The sequence below is a fragment of the Mytilus galloprovincialis genome, chromosome 9, assembly GCF_965363235.1.
Source record: "Mytilus galloprovincialis chromosome 9, xbMytGall1.hap1.1, whole genome shotgun sequence".
Lineage (NCBI taxonomy): Eukaryota > Metazoa > Mollusca > Bivalvia > Mytilida > Mytilidae > Mytilus > Mytilus galloprovincialis.
The window spans coordinates 59,164,482-59,192,240 of NC_134846.1; the positions used below are offsets into that span (position 1 = coordinate 59,164,482).

At 31.0% G+C, this 27,759-nt stretch overlaps 1 protein-coding gene across 2 annotated transcripts; it reads right to left on the reverse strand.

The window, feature by feature from the left end:
- Positions 1-1,874: 1,874 nt before the first annotated feature.
- Positions 1,875-27,739, reverse strand: LOC143045443 (AP-5 complex subunit zeta-1-like). 2 transcript variants are annotated; one of them, XM_076217938.1, is made up of 19 exons: positions 27,683-27,739; positions 23,282-23,419; positions 19,930-20,125; positions 19,736-19,782; positions 18,737-18,834; positions 18,429-18,593; positions 16,590-16,766; positions 14,065-14,102; positions 13,105-13,267; positions 12,230-12,408; positions 11,410-11,493; positions 10,290-10,486; positions 8,728-8,814; positions 7,843-7,965; positions 7,231-7,363; positions 6,791-6,976; positions 5,140-5,291; positions 3,305-3,352; positions 1,875-2,179 (listed from the first exon to the last, which is right to left on the reverse strand). In XM_076217938.1, exons 1-19 carry the CDS (start codon positions 27,721-27,723, stop codon positions 2,110-2,112), a joined length of 2,322 nt encoding a protein of 773 aa, XP_076074053.1. In that variant the 5' UTR covers positions 27,724-27,739; the 3' UTR covers positions 1,875-2,109. The 2 variants fall into 2 exon arrangements, with proteins under 2 accessions (XP_076074053.1, XP_076074055.1); XM_076217940.1 differs by lacking the exon at positions 27,683-27,739 and having other exon boundaries at positions 23,225-23,966.
- Positions 27,740-27,759: the final 20 nt, after the last annotated feature.

The following is a 27,759-nucleotide window of genomic DNA, read 5'->3' on the forward strand; positions in this document are numbered from 1 at the left end:
CCACCCCAATTTTTTTTTCACATCCCCCTTTCCATTATTCCAAAAATGATCTCAATTCAAATTTCTAATGGAGTTTGCAACAATAACTACTCATTTAAACACATCATAAAATATTAAAATATAAAATGTCATAGTCATGGTTAAAATTAATATTAATTAATAGTAACGTCTAAAAAAATAAATGGGGAATGGTTTAGAGGTTATAAGCATTATCTACACCTTTCATTAAATTTAGTTGAGACAAACTTAAGTTAAGAGAACAGAAACTAAAAAAATCTTCAATTTTTCCACTTGTAAAGGGGCATAACCCTAGAATGGTAATCAAAGTGCTTGTAATCACTGAATGGTAAAGATTGCTTTAATTTATCTGTTGGTAGTAAAGTGAATACTGCATTGTATATTGTATATAGCATTGATTTAAGTTGATTCAACTTCTATTCTTGACAAAGAAAGATAACTCCAATTTTCAAAGAAAAACTATATAAAGCATTGGTTTTAGGTGATTCAATAAACATTCTGGACAAAGAAAGATAACTCTAATTTATTGACTTGAAACTACAAAAATGCTTGTTTTTGGCCCTATATTCCTAGACTGTTTGCCCCATAACCCTTTAAATATATCTCAACCTTCTACTTATGGTATTAAACATTGTGGTACAATTTCAGAACAATTGAAATACTTATACACAACTTATTGTTCTGACACTAGATAAATGCTATTTTTGGGCCCTTTGGGCCCCTAATTCCTAAACCTTAGGGAACAACCCTGAAAATCAATCCCAAGCTTCCTTTTGTGGTTATAAACATTGTGTTAAAATTTTATTGATTTCTGTTTACTTATACTAAAGTCATTATCTGGAAACCATCAGCCTTCGAACGATGCTGGTTGTATAAAAATGTGTGGGATGACCCAGCCAACCCACCAAGATGGCTGCCATGGCTAAAAATAGAACATGGGATAAAATGTAGATTTTGGCTTAAAACTCTGAAATCAAAGCATTTAGAGCAATTCTGGACCGGTTAAATTGTTGATCAAGTCAAGATCTATCTGCTCTTAAATTTTCAGGTAAATCAGACAACTGGTTTTTGGATTGCTGCCATTGGATTTTGAAGGAAATTTTACCGTTTTTTGGCTCTTATCTTGAACATTTTTATAGTTAGAGATAAACTGTAAACAGCAATAATGTTCAACAGAGTAAGATCTACATATAAGTCAACATGACCAAAATTGTAAATTGACTCCTTAAGGAGTTATTGCCCTTTATAGTCAATTTTTAACAATTTTCATAAATTTTGTAAATTTTTGTAAATTTTTACAAAATATTTTTCTCTGCTACTAATGGGCAAAGTTCATTATAGATAGAGATAATTGTAAGTAGCAAGAATGTTCAGTAAAGTAAGATCTACAAACACATCACCATCACTGAAACACAATTTTGTCATGAATCCATCTGTGTCCTTTGTTTAAGATGCACATAGACCAAGGTGAGTAACACAGGCTCTTAAGAGCCTCCAGTTTTTCAAGTTGTCACTGAACCATGGAAATGAGGTCAAGAATAATGGGCATATGACAGACGAAAACTTCATAACATAAGGCATCTATATACAAAGTATAAAGCAATCAGATCTTTCACTTACTAAAATATAAAGGTGTTAAAAGATAGTTGATGCAACCGGCCCCAGATCACTATCTCTTTGGTGATCTTTCTGCAACAAAAACTATGCCATCAAGTCTTACGCTTTCCCCTTTGATATGGGGCTCCAGTTTATAAAGGGCTTGCTGACATAAGGTTGTTTATTGTTTAAAAATTGACAAGTGATGAGAAAAGCTCACTTTGCCATGTGATAATTTGATGAAAATTGTAGAACACTACTAGAGAAATGTTGTTAATTTATTTAGTATAATAAATAACAGTATAAAATATGTATATTAATAACAATATTAAATAACAAAATTTTGCAATTAAAGAATAACAAATCAATTCATATACATGTAAAACAATCATTAAAATTATTGCACTATCCAACACTATATAGACTGTTCAGCATTAGCTGAAAATAATTAACCGGTATGTCAAACTGTATTTCTTAATTTATTGATCCCCTATATTATTCTGTACTGATGATTTGGTAAACTCCACGAAGAATGGTAGGAAGACTTGAATTATCCTGATGCCATCTTAAAAAAAAAGATTCAATAAATAAAATAGTATAAAGGGAGATCACAAATTTAAAAGAATAAATGGAGAACATGTCCATGAGACACAGATGGTGTCATGTCCATGAGACACAGATGATGTCACTGCTTGCATATAACATTATAAAGGGACATCAATCATAAACAGTAAAAGATTTGTGGTAATAAGCAATGTGTATAAGTTTCATAACATATGATTGAGGCAATGTTTCATTAACGAACAGAACCGAAAATTTGGAAATTTTTCCATTTGAAAAGGGGCATAAATCATAAGCAGTAAAATTGATGCCACCCAAATTCACACATGATCTCTGCTTTGTGGTGATAAGCATGCAATGTGTATAAGTTTAATTACATTTAGATAACGTAAAACAATTTCGGGAGTAAGTAAATACAAACACACATGGGTAACACTTAAAGACCCCTCCTACGATGAGGGCATAAAAATGATCAAAACGATTTTACAGAAATTAATACTCTTGAACACTTTTATTATCATTTTCTTAAACATTTTTTAAAAAACATGACAGTTTCCGGATTATAATGAATTGCTTGGCAAAGGAATTTAAGTGCAATTGACTGGATAAAAAATTACTAAACAGAAGTTACATAGTTATTTTTTAGGGCAATATTGGTCCGAGTACACAGTTATTTAGTAGTGCATTTCTTTCAGACAATAAATGGAAATAAAAAAAAATCCCACCTGCGCTTTCTCAATAATATTTTTACAGTGTGGTATACTACTTTTGGGACAAATTATATCAAAATTATAGAAAACTTCATCGGCTCTAACTCAAAATATGGACAATTTTATGTTCAGGGGGTCTTGAAATCTTTTGACAGCTTCCGAAATACTTATTTTTAACCTTTTTCAGCTGGACCAAATCACTACTTTACTTTAAAATTCATGAATCAAATTTTTTCACAGTGTAATTTTATCCCCCTACTTGCTATTTGAGGCATAAAACATGAAGAAATAAATTTGGAAGGGGTATAAAAAAGATTGGCAAGTAACACACTGTCCACACTTGGGACTATATTCGTGGACAACGAAAATCAAGGGACGATAACTGTGTACTCAGACCTATTGGTTACTACAGAACTTACCTTCCTGTGAATATATCACTTGATGGGTTTAAAGCAGTAGCAGCAAAACTGTAAAAAATAAAATAACAATTTTGAAAAAGCAGTTTGAATTAATCTTTGTGCCAATCAAAGCTATCAAAATTATTACACCTTACTCTTGTGAAACAAGAGGCTCTCAAGAGCCTGAATCGCTCACCTCTTATTTTTTTGCTTAAATCTTTCATCAATGATTATTTTTGCTTTTCAATATATATTAATGAGTGGCTTAAAAATGCCATTTAAATGTTCATTGTATCTGTCATATTCTCTTCAAAGGCAAATAAATGTATTTTACCCATATGTCCCATTTTAGCCATAGTGTCTATGTTTATTGACGTACAAGGAAATAAAATACAAAATTTATACTAGATTCATTTGAGAAGATTTTAAAGTTAAAAATATAAACAACTTGTGTAAAATTTCTTAAAGGGCAATAACTCCTTAAGGGGTCAATTGACAATTTTGGTCATTCAAACTTTTTTGTAGACCTTACTTTGCTGAACATTTTTGCTGTTTACAGTTTATCTTCATCTTCAATAATATTCAAGATAATAACCAAAAACTGCAAAATTTCCTTGAAAAAACCAATTTAGTGGCAGGAACCCAACAATGGATGATAGATCTTGACCTTTTAACATTTTTTTACCCCATGACAGATTTGCTCTAAATGCTTTAGTTTCAAAAATATAAGACAAAAACTGCATTTGACCCCTATGTTCTATTTTTAGCCATGGCGGCCATGTTTGTTGATGGATAAAAAATTCGGATACAATCCATCAATTAGATTCCTAAAGGAACATTCATTTAAAAAGGAACATTCATTTAAAATTAAGAAGTATAAGGCACAATGGGTTTCAGAGGAGAAGATTTTTAAATTGTCTTTAAAGGTCAATAACTCTGTAAGGGGTCAACTGACAATTTTGGTCATGTTGACTTTTTTGTAGATCTTACTTTGCTGAACATAATTACTGTTCACAGTTTATATCTATCTATAATAATATTCCAGAAACTGCAAAATTTCCTTATAACTACCAATTTAGTTGCAGCAATGGGTTGTTCGATTCGTCTGAAAATTTCAGTGATGATAGATCTTGACCAATTGAACAATTTTACCCCTTGCTAGATTTGCTCTAAAGGTTTATTTTTTGAGATATAAGCCAAAATTGTATTTGCCCCTTATGTTCTATATCTAGCCATGGCGGCCATGTTTGTCAATGGATCAAAACTTCAGATACAATTTATAAACTAGATACCCTAAGGAACATTTAGTTAACATTTGAAGGTATTTGGCTCTGCAGTTTCGGAGGAGAAGATTTTTGAAATAGTTTACAATGACGACGGACGACGACAGACGCCAAGTGATGGCATAACCTCACATGAGCCCTGAGGGCCTCAGTGAGCTAAAAAGGAATATTTTGCTCACACACGTTCTTAGCTTCATTCTATCTAATCTTGCATTTTCCTAAGCAACTATGAATCACTTCTTTTTAATACTAAGTATCTTTCATGTTTTATATGGGTAAACTAAACAATAAAACTTTGCTGATGAAACTAGAAATGAAATCTGATAGAAAAACTTCTAAGTGATTACAAAGTCATGTAATCACATTAATTACAAAATTTAAAAAGTTTACGTCTGACTTGGACCAAAAAATGACAAGATTTTTTTTTAGTCTTATGATGTTAAATCTTATATAGTTTTGAAAATATACCTGAAATATATGTCCATGAGCACACATTGTCTATATCAAACATTTTTTTATGTTTAAAAATAAAAAATCAAACAAATAAGGCAGGTTAAGAAAATTGAAACTTACTTTGGAACTTTAAGAATATTGGTCAACTCTTGTGCTCTGTTAATAATGGTTTCTTGGGAATTAGTATCTAAATATCCTTGTTCCTGTTGTCTGGCTACCTTAGTGCAACATAAAATGGCTCTTGGTATTAAATCTTGGCACCTTGTGGATAGCTAAAATAAAACAGATATATTATTTATCTTTATCTGTTTTTTGCAGAATAAAATGAGTAACATATACTATTCTTAAATGTTATTAATTTGATGGACAAAACTGAACTTACATCTCTAATATGGTGAATGCTTCAGCAAATTCAGACATAATATAAACAAACTATTAGTTTGAATATCACAATCCCTTTAAGATGTAAAAACCAGATGCTCTGCAGGGTGCATCTTTATACGACCGCAGAGGTCGAACTCTGAACAGTTATGTACAAGTATGGACACAACATTTAAGCTTGATACAGCTCTGAATTTGGATTGTGATTAAATAGTTGACACAACATAAGTTTCTGACACAGAATGAATGTGGTCTAAGAACTTAAACTTAAACACTTAAAAATTTTAAATTGGACATTTACCTATTATGGTCCAATATCCAAAATCTAAATACATGGTTAGATTCAACATATCATAGAACCCCAAGAATTCAATTTTTGATGAAATCAAATAATGTTCAATTTTAGACCCTTCAGACCTCAATTTGGACCAATTTGATAACCGGGCCTAAATATTAAAAATCAAAATACATGGTTAGATTCAGCATATTGAAGAACCCTATATATTCAATTTTTGTTGAAATCAAACAAAGTTTTATTTTGGACCCCGATTTGGACCAACTTGAAAACTGGGCCCATAATAAAAAAATCTAAGTACATGTTTAGATTCAGCATATCAAAGAACCCCATGAATTAAATTTTTGTTAAAATCAAACTAAGTTTAATTTTGGACTCTTTGGACCTTAATGTAGACCAATTTGAAAACAGGACCAAAAATTAAGAATCTAAATACACGGTTAGATTTGGCATATCAAAGAACCCCAATAATTCATTTTTTGATGAAATCAAACAAAGTTTAATTTAGGACCCTTTTGGCCCCTAATTCCTAAACTGTTGGGACCAAACTCCAAAAATCAATCCCAACCTTCCTTTAGTGGTCATAAACCTTGTGTTAAAATTTCATAGATTTCTATTTACTTATAATTAAGTTATTGTGAAAAAACCAAGAAAAATGCTTATTTGGGACATTTTTTTGGCCCCTAATTCCTAAACTGTTGGGACCGGAACTCCCAACCTTCCTTTTGTGGTCATAAACCTTATGTTAAAATTTCATAGATTTCTATTTAATTATACTAAAGTTATTGTGCGAAAACCAAGAAAAATGCTTATTTGGGCCCTTTTTGGCCCCTAATTCCTAAACTGTTGGGACCAAAACTCAGAACCTTCCTTTTGTGGTCATAAACCTTGTGTTTAAATTTCATAGATTTCTACTAACTTATACTTAAGTTATAGTGCAAAAAACAAATAACTTTGATGACGCCAACGTCATACCAATATACGACCAAAAAATTTTCAATTTTTGCGGTTGTATAATAATTCATTGAAATTCCCAAAGATCAATATATACTGTAATTACTTTTGAAATGGTTGAACTGATAATTATTTTCATACCTTTGCTAAAGTAGACATCAGCATACATGTGATTTTAGCATGTGATACTGATGATGTCGTTGTTGATGCTATCATCCCAGACAATTCATAAGTCAGAGCTTCTAGAACTTCAAAGAATCTTCTAATATTCTCTGTAGTACATCGTTCATCATTTGTTGTAGAACAATATTCACCAACACCCCAAACCTGTAAAATAACATGGCATCAAATGAATTTCATGTTATACTTTCCTCAAAAGTTCTTTTTATATTTTTAGATTAATTGAAAATATTTAATAAATTTAATATTTGTTTGTAATTATTGATGAGACATTAAAATGTTTCTTGACATGTAGATAAAAACCACATGTTTTGTGAGCAATACAGAACACAACTTGAATGTATTCTATAAAATTGAACATACATGATACAAAACTAAAACCATAATGTATCTTTACAAACCATATTAGCAAAGAAGTTCTCTCTATTGGTAATATTAGCTGGTGTCATGAGGAAGTCTAAGATGTCAGACTGTTGATCAAGGAGGATTGTAGGATGTTTCTTCAACAACTTTACAAAATACTGGGAAATTAATCTGAAAGTTTAAAAATTCAATTTATGCAAAACAGTAACTAATTAAAATTTCTTGTTATTAATTTTAATATCTACACATGTTGAGGTAAACAATTTTTAAGATCATTTCATAATTATTCAGAAAATAATTCTGTTGCACAGTTTTATCAGGCTTTTGTAACTATCAAAATTTATCCATGATATAAATATGGAAAATTGAATTGTGGTTAAATTCCAATATGGAAAAGTAGAATCCTGTGTAATATGGATAACTGAACCCCTGAAAAATTACACCAGGTTCAATTTTCTAGGTTTTAAATTTTTCATATGACACCGGTACATAAAGTCATTCATCTTTTTTAAAAAAAGGTTTGATAAAGTAATGTCAAAATATCTATGGCAGACATGCCTACCCTTTCATTGCAAGTGAATCAAAATTAAGTAGAATTGCATCTAGGATTTGATATTTTTTAGTTTTCTAAAATGAAATAATTTGAATACCTTTTGACATCTGCCTTGAACTCTAGTATATTGTACAACAATCCACATCTTTCAATTAGGACTGGTAATAAATGAGAAACAAAATCTGTAGAGGCTTCTTCTAAAATAACCTCAAACCAAATCCTATAAAAGATATTAACTTCAAAAGATTTTGTTGCTATTAGTATGTTGACAAAAGGCTTTTTATTACAAGAAGAAAATTGGGACAATCCATGTAAGATAACAAACTCTGCAATAAGCAGTTGCCAACTATGAACATGTTATTTTCAGAAAGAACATTTCATTACAGTATAAGTGATTTAAAACCAGGGTCTTAAAAGAGAAAGTCAGATTCAGATGGAAAAAAGTATTTCTATCTGAAATTACAGATTTTAACTAGAAAATCTACTTTGACAGCCTGACAGTGGAACTCATATACCACATGTCTAAAGCTTAATTAAACACAAAATAAATAAAAAGTATGATAGTCGAATACATTTTTAGGTCTGAATTTGGTAAAGGTTAAAACATATAATTGAGTGATAGTTAATAATTCCATAAAATATTGGATCAATCAATGATATTTCCAGATATAACCTTTCGTAAAGATCTGGATACTTACTTCATTAAATCAAAGATTGTGTAATTGTAACTGAAACCTAAGCAGTCCTTAGAAAATATTGGTCTGACATTGCATCAATATCGATGAAAGCTGTGAACTTGACCTTCACATTTGATCTTAGATCAAGATTATGATCCATGCCTTGGTCAGGAGCACTTATTGTGCTAAGCAAGCAAAACAAAAGAATGGATTCCACATAACACAAAAGAGATTTTTTGTATTCTATGTAGCCATAATAATCCAAGTAAACTGAGAAATAAAGGAAATCACATAAGTTTATTTACCTTAATAGTGCTGGGACAACTTGAGAACAGACAACAACACGTGGATGAAGACAATAATCTTCTAATATCTTGTGAAATGCTGCTAATCTATAAAATATTTTCAAAAACATTAGAAAACATTTAAATACATACTTCATTGTAATGTGTTTCATTCATTAAATCTTACAAATCTTTTAGCATTGTACACTGTCATGTTTTTCTCTGATTGTTAATGCCTTCTTTGCTCCATTGGAAGTTGGATGTGTACTAATGTTTATTGGCTTCAACTATCTTTGAGTAACTACAAGGACTTTCAGATCTGTACTTTTTACACAAAAATTATTTATTCTGTGAAGAGGTATAAAATTAAAGCTGTTTTAATTATATCCCATATGGTCAAATGTAATTAAATCAGTAACTATCAGGCAGATCAGAATGAAAATCCCAATGTTAAGGAAGGACTATCACATCATCATCCATGCATAATGCCACTCCAGTTTGGTGGTCATCTTGGCTTTAATATAGTTATTTTAAATATGAAAGAAAACTGTTTACATTTGTCACTTAATCTTACATGCACAAATGAACTACATAGCGGTACAAATTGATTGTTTTATGTTCCCATATCGAGACAATACAGAAGAGAACTGCTACTATACCATAAGCAGTGAAAATTTCAGAAGCATTGTTATGAAGCAAATACAAGTGCTTGTTATACATAAAGATAACTGTCATCTATATATTTTCATATAGACAACAAAAAAATTGAGTCTAAGCATGAATTGACTTTATGGTACACTGACCAAACCTCATCAAATACATGGATAGAAAATAACAATAGATGAATGAAATTGAGAACAGAAATGGGGAATATGTCAAAGAGACAAAAACCTGATGAGATAGTGGAAAACAGACAAAGACCACCAATGGGTCTTCAATATAGCGAGAAAAACTAAGAACATGATATTTAAGAGATAAAGAAAGATTGCTGCTCATTCATTGAAAAGCAATTGATAAATTTAGACTTGTTTCAGATAAAAACAGAATATATCCAAAATAAAATGTTTTATAATAGTGCTGACAAACCCAGATTCACTTTCCTCTAATTTATCTTTCTCCAGCTGCATCTTAACTAAAAATCTAAAACATGTGAGTGAAGATATTACTGCTCATTTAAAAAAAAAATTATGAATATTCTTGAATGCTGTTTAAAGGAATCTCAGAACATTAACTTAAATCCTCTGATGAGGGGTGTTTTGAACAACCTTGTTTACAGTAGGCTCATCACTCAAAACTTAATAATGGAAAAGAGACCCTATTTAGGGAAATTTGCCATGGAATTTTTATGTTAGTGGTTTTCTCCAGATGGAAAAGTTCACTGCTGCAAATAAGGTATTGATGTTTTGTTCCAACTTAGTAAACAAAAATTTTAAAATATGAAATTAACATCATACAAGCTAGAAGAACTTATAATCCCTATGGAATCTTATAGTATTCAATGATAAAGATCTATTAAGAATGAATTTTTTAACAGAAATTGTTAAAATCTAAATCTAACTTAAATTTCAACAAAATTGTCTAACCTGTTAATAGTATCTCCCTGCCCACCTTCACTTCTGGTAAAGAAGAGAAACATTGGTCTGTAGAATGGATGTTGGTAGGCTTCCATAGAACTATTAGGTTCTGTCTCTGGTACAGTAGGAACATCTTCTGTATTACATTTCTCTATCACATCCAAACAAATAGTTATACAGGGTAAGTCTAATAAGATGTGAAATATCTACAACATCAAAACAGATAGTTATACATGGTAGGTCTAATAGGCTGTGAAATATCTACAACATTAAGTATAGAGAATTGTACCCACATGTCTTAACTTACAGGATGACTGGAAAGTCTAATAGGATGTAAAACGCATCAAAATAGGTAAAAAGAGAATTGTCCACATATCAATGTTTGTTATCAACTCCTAAATTGTATTCTAAATTTAGCAATAGCTATTGTAAAATTGAGAATGAAAATGGGGAATGTGCCAAAGAGACAACAACCCAACCATAGAGCAGACAACAGCAGAAGGTCACCAACAGGTCTTCAATGCAACAAGAAATTCTCACACCCTGAGGCGTCCTTCAGCTGGCCCCTAAACAAATATATACTGGTTCAGTGATAATGAACACCATACTAAACTCCAAATTGTACACAAGAAACTAAAAGTTAAAATAATACAAGACTAACAAAGGCCAGAGGCTCCTGACTTGGGACAGGCGCAAAAATGCGGCAGGGTTAAACACGTTTGTGAGATCTCAACCCTCCCCCTATACCTCTAGCCAATGCAGAAAAGTAAACGAATAACAATACGTACATTAAAATTCAGTTCAAGAGAAGTCTGAGTCTGATGTCAGAAGATGTAACCAAAGAAAATAAACAAAATGACAATAATACATAAATAACATCAGACTACTAGCAGTTAACGGACATGCCAGGCTCAGACCTCAATTAAACTGATTGAAAAATTATGTCTTCATCATATGAATATCAGGCACAATTTATTTGATGAGACAAAATAATTGCTAAAGTTTGAATTGAAAGGTAACCTTCAAGGGCATCCATGGAAAGTATCATTTCTTTTGTAATAACTGGTATTTAACCAGTAACATTAAACAAATTTGTGAGATCAAACTTATAAAAATAGAAAATATTTACCTCAATTGAAGATGTAGGGGACATCAAAGCAGGTAAAATTTCACAAAACTCTGACACAAATGACCTTGGATTCCATGCTAATATCTACAATGAAAAGTACATTTTTAAAACTTCAAGAAATGTCCAGCGATACTTTTTTCAGAGCAACACACTTATATCATTTCAGAAGCTTGCTCTTTGCATTTTTAAGCATTTTGTCTCTTTTATTTATCAATAAACTATGATTATAGAATCAGGTTAAGACTAATATTCTTCACAGTTAAAAGCTTATAAATCATTGAAATACTTATAGTATAACTAATCAATGTGCATGAGTTATTTATCAGTGTTGTTCGGTCACAAGTTGAAAAATTTTCGATATTTGAATTCTTTAATTAGTTATTCTTTTTATTACATTGGCAAATGGCTTTTTTAAAGAAATTAATGTAAAATATGTAAGGAACTATATCTTTTTTCTACGTAATTCACAATTTGTCTTGACAATGCCTATTGTTGTATGACGTTAGAGAGTGAAATAACCCCGTTTATTTCACATGTGAAATTATCCGTTTTTATTTAACTTGGAAATCAATGTAATTCATTGCAACCAATGTAATAAAAGACGATCAACACTTCTCATATTACAAGAAAATTATTGTTATCAATTTCAATCAATAAAGCATCTTAAACTATGTGTATGTACATTTCAACTTCTCCAAGATCAGTGCCAAATATTAACATCACATACTTCAACATCCTGATTAAAATGTGACATTTAAAAAAAAACACTTTCAAAAGGTGTCCAAATCAGATCTGTATTTAATTACATGTTAACAATTACCTTGAATATATTAGGAAAATTATTACTAAGTATGGTATTATCATCACACAATGTTTCCAGGTTATCCAAAATAAACATTACAGTATCAAAGGCTATAGCTGTGTCTGTGAAACCCCAGGATAATGATTTGTGAAAATACTGTCTGAAAACATCATGTGGGTCATGTGCTACTGTCCTACCTTAAAGCAAAAGTACATATCAATACACCATAGGTGAATTATTCAATTAACAGCATATTATTGCTATTTTACGAAATTTTCCTTTGATCTTACTGACTGATAAATTCCTTTCTCAGCACGGTAGAGTGATATGAAAAATTATCTCTAGAAACTAAGGTTGTATATGCTTTTGACAATGAAATTAACAACATCGTCATGGATAAAAAGCAATAAAAAGATTATCATTGGTCATTTGATTGCTTTTCTCACTTTGGCCATACTGGCTCATGAGAAAATCAATCTTGTTGAGATCACCATTGATAATTAATAAGTATCAAATATCAGATGAAAAATAAGCCAACCACATACCATGTGATAGAGTACATGTAGCAAAGTGGTGGTAAGCATTCACTTTGTAAATGAGGTCTCTTGTCTTATTAGCAATTCTACCAAATATTTTAATTTTTGATACATATGGACCATTCCAAACTATTAGTCAGCATTGTACACAAACTGTGTTAAATCTTACATCCACTGTAATAAAGAACAAGTATGTAAACTATTGTTTAGGAATAATTGTATCAAAGGGAAAGATTAGTTTAATCACACAATTGTTTAAGGTAAATTGTATCACCTAAGTAATATTTAACTACTAAAATGCATTCTTTGTTTTAGGAAAACTGTAGCACAGTGGTAAATTAGGACTAGTATACATACTATGGTTTAGGAAAAACTGTAAGACTGGTATCATTAGTCTTGTTTTACTAAAGTCCTGTAACAATCTGTTATGTTGTCTACGTATCTCTTGGTATACTCTGGCTACTTGTCCTTCATCTATTTTACATACCAAATCTAACAGATTTATTGTTTCTAGCAAACACTATGAAAAAATTAAAATATTTTAATACTTTAAATCAGTTTTGATATGGGGTCAACAAAATTCATAATAAATCTAATATGTTTACATAATGTGTCAGAGACTTTGATATTTGTTAAGACCATTTAGAGAAATATTTTGTATGGCATAAATTTACAAGTTTCCCCATCAAACAATTTTTACAAGGCCAGCTTGCCTGATTTCAATGGAATAGGTTATTGATTCAAAAGGGAAAAATGTATCATGTAAGTAACTATTGAATATGCAACTTTTATAATTTATTACTGAACTAGGTCAGTATATTTGTATATTTTTTTACCAAAAGTTTACAAATACTTGTATAAATTCTACAAAAAAACATATATATATACTTATATAGTATTTGGAAAAATTCTTGCATTTATTTTTTTTGAAAACATCATGTCATTTGCTGATTCTTTTTGGCATTACTTGAATTTCCCTATCAAATATGATTGAAGAAGTTGCTTAAGTCTGAAAATCAAACATCCATATTATTTCCATGTAAATGACATATATTTAATCTAATAAAACTGCCTCCAAAATATTATTGATTTATCATTAGTGGTTCTCACTGATCTTACTTAATTTACAAACTAATCAAATTGTTTACGCTGATGTTGCAGACATCTGAAATAGCATCCTAAGTCTATAATAAACAGCTATCTTGTTGAGGCGAGACAAAAACCTACATAAAATCTAATAACCCATTTTCTTAAATATAAAAGTTTTGATAGTTACAGCAGAAGTGACAAAAATTGTTCATGGATTACTATACTCACACTATTCTGAAGTTCAACATCAGATGGAATCTTTGGTTCTGTAAACAAATATGATTGTTAATATTACAAATGTTACTATTTTTGACATTGTGTAATCTATCATCTTTTTCAAATTAATTCAGTAACAAAAAATAATCAAAGAGCTGATAGCTTTGAGGTGGAAGAAGGTGAATAAAAGGTAACTTGAATTACCATAAAAGCAGCCCCACTAACCCAGCCTGCTTTGTTCCATTATCGTTATGACGTGTTTTTTTTTCTTCAAACAAGAATGTGTAATAAGTACATGGATTTCCCATCCGTACAATCATTTTCTATGTTCAGTGGACTGTGAAAATTAGGTAAAATCTTTAATTTGGCAGTAAAATTAGAAAGATCATATCATTAGGAACACATGTCTACTAAGTTTTAAGTTGATAGGATTTCGACTTCATCAAAAACTACCTTGACCATAAACTTTTACCTGAAGCAGGACAGACAGACAGACCAGAAAACATAATGCTCATAAATGGGGCATAAAAATAGTAAGACTTGTTACATACCCGCCAACTTTTGAAAGTTCCCATGGGGGTTTTTAGTGCGCAACAACAATTTTAAAGGTTACAATTTTTAGAGAAGTATTTTGCACGATCTGGATTGTCTAGAAAAAGTGTCATATTTGTATGATGAACTTACATGCCTTTTTCTTTAAGTCTGTTTGCATGATTTTAGTTATTGAAACGGTAGAATAGATGAACATGTAGCTAGCAGACCAGGGTTTAATTTCTTGTATACTAATATTAGATGCTTGTTGAAATTTCCAAATTTTAATTATGCACAAAGATGGACCTTTAACAGGTTGAGAACAACACTCCAAATGAGGCGTAACCCTCATTAGACGAACATTACAACCCACTGTGTGTTGGTCTTTGTGAAAAAAGAATAGTACATTGTCCTTTAAATGATTTTATAATTGAATACAAAAATAAAATATGTTACAACAAGAATTATGTCAATAATTTAGTGAAAAAAAAAAACCTATTTATTATCTTTATGGTAATACTGCATCATTGAATTTGTCAATCAGCCATGCTTTTATCATAAAAGTTGTGTAAGAACGATTGCAGATGAAAATTCACATTTTAAAACTAGATGAAAACAACACAAGTTCAAAATCTAGCATGTTAGAATAATCTTAAGAGAAAACGTTTTTGATTGGCTTATTAATTGATCATGAGAAACACAGAATTTGATTGGCTGAACACGATTGTCTTAACTTGGGAACAAAATAAGGAACAGATGATTTTCACTAAATCGTGTTTTAGAGTTTTTTAACGATACCCTTAATATTAATATTTTTTTAATAAATGCAAGGACGTATTATAAAACGTCCTTGATAAGAGTAAAGAGAATGAACACAGTACGGGCGAAAGAACTCAGGACGAACAGACCAAGGGCGAACATGTAAACAGGGCGAGGTGTCCCGATACCAATTTCAGGCATGCGTACTACAAATATCTACAGTAAAAACATCCGGTTACAAGTAAACAAACAACGTTCATGTAGATGAGCAAAAACTGATGAGATGAAATGTAATAATTTACATAAATAAATGGATACATATTTACGATAGTGATTGTTTTTCAATCCTAATTTACAAATTAATGATTCAGATGCTTAATCATGTGTAAAAATCGGTGTCAGGAATCAGAAGTTGTTATGAAATTGTAATACACAAAATCGAATGCGGCATACGGAGGCTCAATGATTTAAAGTCGGCACCATTGGCCCTCAGAAGACTTGAAGTCTTCTTCCACCAAAAAAAACAACATTCTTATGTACAAATTCAAATACTGATCCTTTCATAAACTGTTATCACTTTGATTTTATTTCTTTTAGAAATATGCTTCTCACATGTATCCTGGTCATGAATCTATTTATTCTAAGATTGAAACAGACAGAAACACCATATATGATAAAGTACTAAATAATTTGAGTTAAACTTTTCATAACCCCACATTTACCTCATATATGATATAGTACTAAATAATTTGAGTTAAACTTTTCGTAACCCTACATTTACCTCATATATGATAAAGTACTAAATAATTTGAGTTAAACTTTTCGTAACCCTACATTTACCTCATATATGATAAAGTACTAAATAATTTGAGTTAAACTTTTCGTAACCCTACATTTACCTCATATATGATAAAGTACTAAATAATTTGAGTTAAACTTTTCGTAACCCCACATTTACCTCATATATGATAAAGTACTAAATAATTCAATTTAAACTTTTCATAACCCCACATTTACCTCATTTTATGTACCTCAGTGTTTGTTGCCTAATTTTATAATGTCTTGAAGACGCCACTTTCACATTAGACCACAATAAAGAATTTCCTTGCAAGGATGTTCTGTCTACTCTAAATGACTAAATACATAATTAACATATCATGAAACTCTATAGTCAAGAGAAGCTGAACATGGGTACATATGTATGCCCTCCTTAAACATAACATTTACTTGTTTCTCTATGCACTTACTCCGTTCACATTGGTCCAATATTCTAAAACAGTAATCAATGGTTTTTCCCACCAGATTATGGAATATTGACTTGGTTGTCTCTCTTCCTACTTCGTCTTTAGAACAATTATAAATCCATTTATATAGAGTGGAAAAGCAGAAAATGTTCATCATCTGATCCTCTGTGTAATACTGGCCTATATTTAGAAGAAAAGAGTCTGTCATGAATAATCATATAGTGAAAGGTTGGGTTGAATGACATTTAAAGCAAGATTTTTTTTTTTTTTTTTTTTTTTTAACAACATAATAATATTTATTCATCTAATCTTGCTTGTTACAAATTTCACCAAGAGTCCAAGCTTCTCTTGATTTACCCTATTACACTCCACTGATTATCCAGGGAAATAAACAGCTGATCAAACTTATTAACTTATAAAAAATAATATAAAGGATGTATAGTTGTCTTATGCAGAGATTTATCAGTGCTAAAAATTCTTTCTAATTGACAATAACATTGGACATCTTGATTTATATGTATCTATTCTTTTATTAAATTCATTTTCAAAAATACTAAAGACATCAACAGTTTTTGTTTTCTGCTCGGATACATAGTATGACTTATAAATAGAAAAACTTAATACTGTTAGTATATAATTCAAAAAATAATATTTACTATCTGTGATTTTATATCCAAATACAAAATGTTGAAATTTGATATCAAAATCTATTTTACTTCTTTTAAAGAGTTCATAGATTTTTTGCCAAAATTTATTCAAATATCTACACTTAAGAAAATAGTGAGCATAATCTTCTTCTTGCTTACAAAAATTACACTTATCTATCTTAGTTACTTTCCACTGCAATAACAGTTTTTAAGTTGGAACAATATAATGTAATAATTTCCATCTAAATATTTTTAATTTATTTTCAGTCATATATTCAAAATAAATTTGTTTAAAGCAAGATTATTAGGGGATATAAGCATCATGGTTATGTGATGCTATATTTCATGAATGTAATGCTATCTGAATTAATTTTCTTTTAGGTTGTGTTATGAATGTGATGCTATAACTTTTAGAAACAAGATGGTTTCTCAAATTCCCTGTTTGCCAGGATGCTATATGGATTATCTTTGGACAACATTGTTCTCTATTATGTTATTTAACTAAAGTAATCTATATTTACATAGTTTTATCATTTTTGTCTATTTAAATATTTCTTTCCTGTATTCTAATCTAGCAACTTAAGTTATGTATTCTAATGCAATTATTTTGTATAAATGGTTCTGATTGGATGACAGTTAGCGTAAAATTCTCTATCTCCTTGTCTGTAACTAAGGAAGCCGACATTTTGATTTGCTGAATGTTTTGACATGCAATTTCTACAATAATAAGCCAAAAAACTCACATGTTGCAACTAAAAATCTTCTTTTTACCAAATTTTATTACATTCTGAAGCGGCACAGAAGCCAGAAAACACCCGGTGTTTATGTTTGACCCCAGAAGCATACCTAGGACGTCACCTAGTGTAGGGACCAAAGAAGATAACATCTTTTCGCGGAATTTTCTTTAATGAAGATTTTACACTGAAATAATGATTGAAATCTAATTATGAACTTGTTTTGCATTAGAATAGAGATAACTGTATTGTATTTGAAGCTTTGCAGACGCCCATCAGTAGTTTTACTGTCGCAAATACCCATTTACCTGTCTCCGCTACACGTCGACAGGTAAACTAAATTTGCGACAGTAAAACTACCGATGGACGTCCTTAAAGCTTCAAATACAATACAGTTATCTCTTAAGTAACATGACTCTTAAGGTCAGGAAAGTATACACTGTAAGCTTAGAATCTTTCACCTATATTCAATACTGTGAATATGTTTCTGCTAGGTGTTCCATCTACCTCTGTAACCATGGTTTGTTCTTTTTTAAATGGATTGATGGTGTATGGATTTGGTGCTTGTTTTAAACTAGCTTTCACCAAAACATCACAGACATAAGCATTCACACTCTCAATTTGTCCTGAAAGTAAGATAGAAATAACTGTTTATATATATTGACTCTGGCTAGCACACTAGTACAAAATAGTCTCATTTTTTGGCTAGCACATTAATACAAAATAGTTTCATTTTATTTCACAAAAGTTGACCAATATATCTACCTACCTTTCTGTAACATTGATTGATGCTCTAGAGATATAGCTATCAGGAATGACAACAATTTACTCTGTACATCAAATTCTATATTCTGTGATGACAGCCATCTGTAAAAATAAAAAAAATAAAGGCTACTGTAAAAATGTCCAGAAGATTATTCATATTTTTTACTTAAACTGCACAAAATGTATTCAAAGTTATTGTCTCTGTGATTTAAAAGAAATTCCCTCCTATCTGGTAGTAGCCTTGTCATATGGAAAGGTTTTTAGTACAGTGTTTTTGATGACAAACAATGAGTACTGTCTGATATAACTGCAACACAACTAGTAAATAATTCATCAAACTTTCAAAGGAACAGTAAAAGGGTCATGAAAATATAAGAGCTATATGTATGCAAAATCCTCTGATAATACCCAAAGTTTTTTTTCTCAAAAAGATGGCAATGATAATGATTCTATCCAAATTGTGAAAATTGACAAAAATTAAAATGTACCCTGTAATAGATTGATTTTTGTTTTTGTTTATTTCATTGGGCTTTAATACATTGATCACAATATGTGATACCATAAACTGGAATATAAAATGCAAGCATAGTTCTTCATATGGAATTCTCAGGAAAAATGCATCAAAATAGAACAAAAGAAAATGGTACAATTTTTTCTGAATGTTTTTTTCCCTTAATTTCATGAATATTCAGGAGGATACTAATCAGATATTTCTATCCACAAAATATTACTCACTTTCACTTTATTAAGAAGAATATCTTGTGAATGATAAAAGCTGCATACATGACGATGATGTACTTCAAACCCTAGCTACAAGAATTGACTTATTTTGCTGATAGCAATTCTAATGATAAAATGCAAAAAACTAAAAATCCAAGAAAAAATGTACCCTACATGTCAAAAACTAAAAGAAAGCCCCAAGTAATTTTTACAGTACTGGTAAATGTTCATAAAAATTAATGATACATTGTTTTAAATAAAATTAACACTCAAATTTACCTACTTCTTAACTTTTGGTAATAAACTTGTCCAACACTTTTCCTTGTCTCCCTGCAATGATAAAAAAATTGCAAAATCCAATAATTATGTTTTTTTAAAAGTGATATGTACATACAATGTTAAATGCAAAACTTTATTTTCATTATTGAAAAGACGTATGTAAAAATTAGCCCATAAAAGTTAATCATTTAGAATCACCTGAATTAAATATATCAGTGCACAGTTAGCAGCCTCGTTTGGATTATTTTTTATTCCTGTTTCCATCCCTAAATCTTTCTCATCTGAAGGTAGAATTCCTGTGAGAATCTTTTGACACAATAGACATTCTTTGGTTTTTCCTGGGTCCATGGCTTCCACCATATTTACCATAGTTCCTACCAGATTCTTTGTCAAACTGAAAAAGTTATTTTATTCTCTATCTCTTTCAGCTATAATCAGTTTCAAGATCTTTTCTAAAACCTATTGTTTATTAATAATCGTTATGTTGTTTGCAATATTGAAAGTGAAAAAAAAAAACAAAAAAAAAAGGAAACAGAAAAAAAAACAACAAAAACAACAAAAAGAAACACAAGAGTGCACACGCTGAAATGTCTCGCCTTCTATACTAATCATTGATATTATGTTGATAGTCCTAAGTATAAAGCTAAACTTTATTACAACTGTCACATAAACTTAACATTTACCAAGATAACTAAACAAAGACCAATGAACCTTGAAAATGAGGTCAAGGTCAGATGAACCATGCCAGACAGACATGTACAGCTAACAATGCTTCTATACAACATATATAGTTGACCTATTACTTATAGTTTAAGAAAAAAAGACCAAAACACAAAAACTTAACACTGTGCAATGAACCGTGAAAATGAGGTCAAGGTCACATGACATCTTCCCGATAGACATGTACACCTTACAATCATTCCAAACAACAAATATAGTAGACCTATTGCATATAGTATGAGAAAAACAGACCAAAACACAAAAATTTAACTATAACCACTGAACCATGAAAATGAGGTCAAGGTCAGATGACACCTGCCAGTTGGACATGTACACCTTACAGTCCTTCCATACACTGAATATTCTAGCCCTATTGCTTATAGTATCGGAGATATGGACTTGACCACCAAAACTTAACCTTGTTCACTTATCCATGAAATGAGGTCGAGGTCAAGTGAAAACTGTCTGACAAACATGAGGACCTTGCAAAGTACGCACATATCAAATATAGTTATCCTTTTACTTATAATAAGAGAGAATTCAACATTACAAAAAATCTGAACCTTTTTTTCAAGTGGTCACCGAACCATGAAAGTGAGGTCAAGGATATTGGACATGTGACTGACGGAAACTTCGTAACATGAGGCACCTATATACAAAGTATGAAGCATCCAGGTCTTCTACCTTCTAAAATATAAAGTTTTTAAGAAGTTAGCTAACGCCGCCGCCGCCGCCCCCGGATCACTATCCCTATGTTGAGCTTTCTGCAACAAAGTTGCAGGCTCGACAAAAATTATAGATAATTGAAAGATAAATATTAAATTTCAAGGAAGTTAAACATTTTGTTTTGTTTTTGGTTCTTTATTTGCAGAGATGAATTATGTAGTTCTTTCTCATGTTAGAGACAATATATCATAATATGACAATTTTATTTCTACTAATTTATGTACGGGAGGATTGTGCCTGATATTCATATGATGAAGACATAATTTTTCAATCAGTTTAATTGAGGTCCGGAGCTGGCATGTCAGTTAACTGCTAGTAGTCTGATGTTATTTATGTATTATTGTCATTTTGTTTATTTTCTTTGGTTACATCTTCTGACATCAGACTTGGACTTCTCTTGAACTGAATTTTAATGTGCGTATTGTTATGCGTTTACTTTTCTGCATTGGCTAGAGGTATAGGGGGAGGGTTGAGATCTCACAAACATGTTTAACCCCGCCGCATTTTTGCGCCTGTCCCAAGTCAGGAGCCTCTGGCCTTTGTTAGTCTTGTATCATTTTAACTTTTAGTTTCTTGTGTACAAGTTGGAGTTTAGTATGTTGTTCATTATCACTGAACCAGTATATATTTGTTTAGGGGTCAGCTGAAGGACGCCTCCGGGTGCGAGAATTTCTCGTTGCATTGAAGACCTGTTGGTGACCTTCTGCTGTTGTCTGCTCTATGGTCGGGTTGTTGTCTCTTTGGCACATTCCCCATTTCCATTCTCAATTTTAATTTTACATATACAATGTAAAAAAAATATCTGATCATTCATCAAAAAGAATAGCAAAAGCATATCTACTCTTTTATTTTTAACAGCAATCAATTTTTCAGTGCTGTATAAAGATTTTAATTTACTTTGCACTGCCTGCATTGTTAAAGCTTTCTTAAAATATTTGCAGTTGAAAATATATTGTTTTATCTGCATATATATCAAATTTGCAGCATTCCCCCTAAATGATTTTATAATATCCCCAAATGGAAAATATCTTATGGCATAAAATGGAACACTTATACCATTTGACAAAAACTATGAGTCAATTTCATCAATGAATGTTTGAACAATCTCACAATTCCAAAATAAATGTACAATAGTTTCTACTTCTTCTTGGCAAAAAGTACAATTTAGGTTGTCAATGACCTTAATTTTATTCAAAAATTTATTTGTACCTAAAATATGCTGATTTATTCTATATTGTAACCACTGTAGTTTGGTATTTTTTGTGACTTTAAAAGGTAATTTGAAAATTAATTTCCATTCATCTTCATCTACTTTTACAATTTGATCCCATTTTTTCTGACCTGTTGAAACTATATTATTTTTAATTAATAGTGAATACATGTTTTTAGTTCCCCTTAAGCTTTTATAAAAAATCTTGGCAAATGAAGGAATAAAAGGGGTAACTAGTTTATACAAAAACATAGCCTTTTCTTGCATTCTTCACAGCTGAAATTATGCTGTTATATTTCATAACATTTCTATCAATTTTAAATGTTTCCTTTAACTGTTCCAAACTGAGAATTTTTCCAGCATCTGATACAATGTCATTAATGAAAAATATACCTTTATTAAACCAGTTTTTATAAAATACAGGTTTATTTTCTATTTTTATACAAGTATTCATCCACAGTGGGCTTGACAAAAAATATTCCCACATATTCTTTTCTTCTTTATCAACAATAATGTCCTATGCATGCAATACGTCCTGCCAAAATTTATTTTTCATCTTTACTTTAATGTGTAAAAATACTTTTTTTCTTATAATTTTTTCTTGTTTTATATTTCATTATATGCTGTAGAGATCTGAATTAAACATGTAAAACATGCATATGATATTTTTTTTATTTAGATGACTGTTGTGACTGACTTGATTAAAAAAAAAATGAATTTAAACAATCTTAGATGCTGAACGTTTTAGTTTTCTTAAAACTTCCTTCATTTGATTTATGCATTACAATCAAAACAATGTTAGCTTGCTCTCACTGTATCTGATCCCATAGTACTTACCATGGTTGTGTAGAAATGTAAGCTTGCTCTCACTGTATCTGACCCCTTAGTACTTACAATGGTTGTGTAGAAGATGCATGAATTATAAGATATAGTTTTCTGAGCTGGTTCATACACTCTCCTGATTTCTCTGGATCATACAAATTCTCTAAAATACCACTGCATATTCTGTCTATATCTTCTTGCGATGTTTCTCTGAGGAATTCAAAATTCAAATAAGTAATGAAATATGCTACCTTTATTCAAGATATATGGTGAGTCAAAAATTACATCACACATCTATTGTGAATAAGGTTTTCAAAATAGGTGGTTAAATTTCATAACAGTTTAGTTCTTTCTTTTACTGAAGGGACTGTTAACTCTAAAGGGCCTGTTAACTGAATCGCAGAATCCTTTGATCTGCCTGTTACCATGGTTACCATATCTATATAAATAGTGTGCAAACATTAATCCACCATTCTGTCTCTGATGAAGGTTCATTTTGGACTGATACTGGTACTGTCAATTATGTGTATTGGCATAAACTATATTTTTATAAATTTACAAAACACGAAAGCCAATGTCATTTATTTCAAAATAATAAAAAAAAACTCATTATCTGTATTTTATAGAGTAACGACAGTAATGGGAGTGTGTTTTCCTTCTGACTTTGTTGTCTACCCAAGTTCTGGGATATTGGACAAGTAACTACACATATAAACATGAGGTTTATTGGAAAGACACATATATATAAAATTAAAATTGGGAATGGAAATGGGGAAAATTGACCACCATTACAATAGCAATAAACTGAATAAATGATGAACAATTTATTCAACATATATTTTATTTTAATTTTATTAATAAATTTAAATTAATCAGTCATTGTACCGCATTTGTTTGCATCTGTCCTAAAATAGGAACTTATTGTTCAGTGGTTGTCAGTTACTATTGATGTGGTTCATGAGTGTTTCTACCTTTTTATATATATTAAGACTGTTAGCAGTGTTAGGTTTCCTGTTTGAACAGAACACGGGTCCGTTCGCGCACATTCACGTTCGCACCCACTTATATCGCCCCCTACATGTACATGTTCGCGCCAAATTTTAATTGGTTTTGTTTTTAATAACTTTGTAATCAAGTTTTGGCAAGTATATTTTTATAAGTATAATACACCAGTTTCACATTTAACTGCGCATGTCTAATCTAATTAGCAAAACTATGAAATCACGCGATAATTCTCGAGAGTTTATCAACTGGGGGCTAACGGTTGTAAGCAGTGACCATTAAGACTTGGAAAAACAAGCATCTGATTGAGTGTTTGCGTTTACATTTGGGTCATTTTTAACAACATGAGCATCATTTGAATCAAAATATAAAATTTATATTGACCAGACAACTTTAATTATTAACAATTGACACAATAAAAGATTTTAAAACGGACTACTGCTGTGTTGTTGATTGCAGTATTATATACGATCTGATATGCCGCCTGGCTTTATATTAATTGTACCTTTAAATGTCACGAATTCACGCTGAGATCGTTCACCTAACGGGAAGAATAAATTAGATAAATAAGCGGGGCTCACTTCATATACATAGTATAAGGTCATAAATTAAGAAGGCAATTAACACCTTGGCCATGTGGAATCCTCGTTTCACCTTGTATAATCTCACCAGGTGAAAATTGATAAAACGTACCCTTTTCTGTATAAACAGTTACTGAAAAAGGGCGACCGTTTGATAATTCATTTAACTTTTGTACACAATTATTTCCTGTAGTTTGTGTTGCAGATCATTCTTTTCCATCCTGCCTAGGTCATAATTATTTATTAGGAAATTAGTCAAAGAATATTATTTTTCTACCCCCCCCCCTCCTGAAAATCAAATGGTCATCCCCTAGTACAGATGTTTAAAATGTTAACCCTGGTACCTTATTAACACTGAGATATCATGGCCAGTGTGGTTAATGCCACTGGGAATATTTTAATAATTTAGGAGGGGGTCATTCAGCATTTGATCTTAATTTAAGGCATACATCGCTTGTTGTAAATACAGGATATTCAATTACTTTTAATGGCACGAAAAATGATAAAGTTGACAATATGTAGAAAATTACTCGCCCCGCTGGCACTGAACCTCTGCTTAGACGAAATCGGTCATGAACATAGCTTAGAAATTAAAATGATATTGAATGCATTGTATTATAGTCCGATCTTTGAAAATTGAAGATGAACCTGTATTTCTGATACGTATTTTAAAACTGCCTTATATCTCACTTCATTTATATCATGGCCGTCTAAAACATCATTGACACAGAAATATTTGAAACAAATGTACATACAAATAAGCAGATGTGGTATGAGTGCCAATGATTCAACTGTCGATCAGTCCATGTCACAATGTATCAAAAGTTTAACAACTATAGGTCAATGTACGGTCTTCAACACGGTACCAGGGCCCTGTCTACTACGTGTCTATTACAATCAATAGGAAAGTGTTCTATTAATGTTATATGCCATGTACGCTAAACAGGATAAAACGCATGGTGACTCCATTTTTTCTGTTGTTTTCTGAACGCATTTTATAAGAGCTATTTTCTCACATTTTACTTTGGAATTCTATCATTTGTTTTACCTTCAAATATTCATATGATACTTTTACCTTAAAAATGCCTCTGTTTAATCCATACAAAATGCTTCATATTTTCACAGCGTATAGCTTGAAAACACTCGGTGACTTATCATTGTGTTTTTCATATTGTTAGCATATCACAATAATTATGTACTACATCTTTGACAAGAGTATGTAAGGAAAAATTCTATCAATTTTCGTTGAACATTATATATTATATACTCCCCTACATTGTACTACCATTATTGGAAATTTTGATTATTTAGTAGTGCCGGTATCATGTCCTTGTACCCATAAAATTTCATGCAAAAGTCACCATAACAGTAACCTGTATTTTTTTAAAAGAAAATTAAAAGTTCGAGTCTATGATACTAAACCTATATGTAGACCGTAAAAACCCTTTACATGCATGTGAAGAAGATGTAAAAAATATTTAAGAAAAACTGGAACAGAACTGAAATTAAATGAATTTCGGATGTTTAGGCTGTTTTCTCTTTATCAAAATATTTTTCTCTTTTCACGAAAAATCAAACTGACATACAGCAATGTACATAACGCAGTAATTATAAGCGGTTGATTTATTATTGTGTTGCTAAATATCAGTAGCCCCCTGTCACGTATGATATCGTTAATTATCGCGAGATTTAAACTCAAACGCGCAGAAGATTTCGAGATCAGCGTTGATTAGTAGCTTATGTGAAACTGGTCTATTGTTGTCATTGTCTCAAAATAAAGTGAGACAGCATTTTTTTTGTGTTGAATCATGATGTTTTGGATAGTGTTTATTGTTAATAAAAATTATAATCCTTTCTTAATAAAGTGGGATTCTGTCAAAGTTTTATTTTGTGTTGAATAACAGTACTCTTAAATCATGCTATGGTTAGTGTATTGCTATAACTATTACTTTGTTTCATTGACTTGTTTCAAAATAAAGTGAGATTCTGACTACGTTTTTTTGTGTATTGAATAAATGTTATCATAATTTGGTTATAATAGTGTATTGCTATATTTTATTGTTTCATTGTTTTAGATCAAAGGGACCAAGTTGTGTGTTTTTCATTTAAAATCTTCAATGTTTTACTCATACCAAGCTTTAAATACATTCAGTATTCAAACCAAAGCGATTTAAAACAACAATCAGGATTTTCCAATTATTCAACTAGAATTTGAATTAAAATTGGGCGCGAACGTGTAGAGTGCGAACGGACTTTGGGTGCAAACGTGCGATGTGCGAACATGTAGGTTGTGAAAGTGTATTGGGCGCGAACGGACCTGATACCGTTTGAATGGTTTTACACTAGTCATTTTGGGGGCCCTTTATAGCTTGCTGTTCCATGTGAGCCCCATGTGTTGAAATCTGTACTTTGACCTATAATGGTTTACTTTACAAATTATGACTTGGATGGAGAGTTGTCTCATAGGCACTCATACCACATCCTCTTATATCTATAAACAAAAATAAGTTCCAAAATTGGATCCAAAGTAATTTGATGCCAAATGCCAAAATGAATTTAAAAACGTGCCGAATTGACTAACTACCGATTTAACTATTTCTCTTGGTGACGAAATGACCGGGTGCCCAATTGACTTTTACTCTTGATCATGCCGAATTGTCCAGGTGCCTATTTGACTTAGTCTGTACCTTATACTTCGCCTGAAGCAAGGACGTATATATGTTAGTTATACGTCCTTGCCTGAAGATATTAACCAAACAGATATCTATCTTCTTAAACATTTTTTTTTTAATTCTCTCATTGCTTGAAATAACCACCAATAAAAAAAATTCCCGTAAAAGGACAAAAAACCAGGATCAAATGCATTCATGATCAGAAGCCTTAATACAACCTGGCTTGTAAAAAAATATTTTCGATACTGGACAGCGCCATGTTTGTTGACAGGTGCTCTATATTTTACAAATTTGA

Coding starts and splice junctions, on each gene's coding strand:
- LOC143045443 (XM_076217938.1), bottom strand. CDS start 27,723: ATGGCGCTGTCCAGTATCGAAAATATTTTTTTACAAGCCAG. Junction 23,420..27,682: donor AATATTTTTTTACAAGCCAG/GTTGTATTAAGG, acceptor TGAATTCCTCAG/AGAAACATCGCAAGAAGATA. Junction 10,487..11,409: donor CCCCTACATCTTCAATTGAG/GTAAATATTTTC, acceptor TTGATGTTGTAG/ATATTTCACATCTTATTAGA.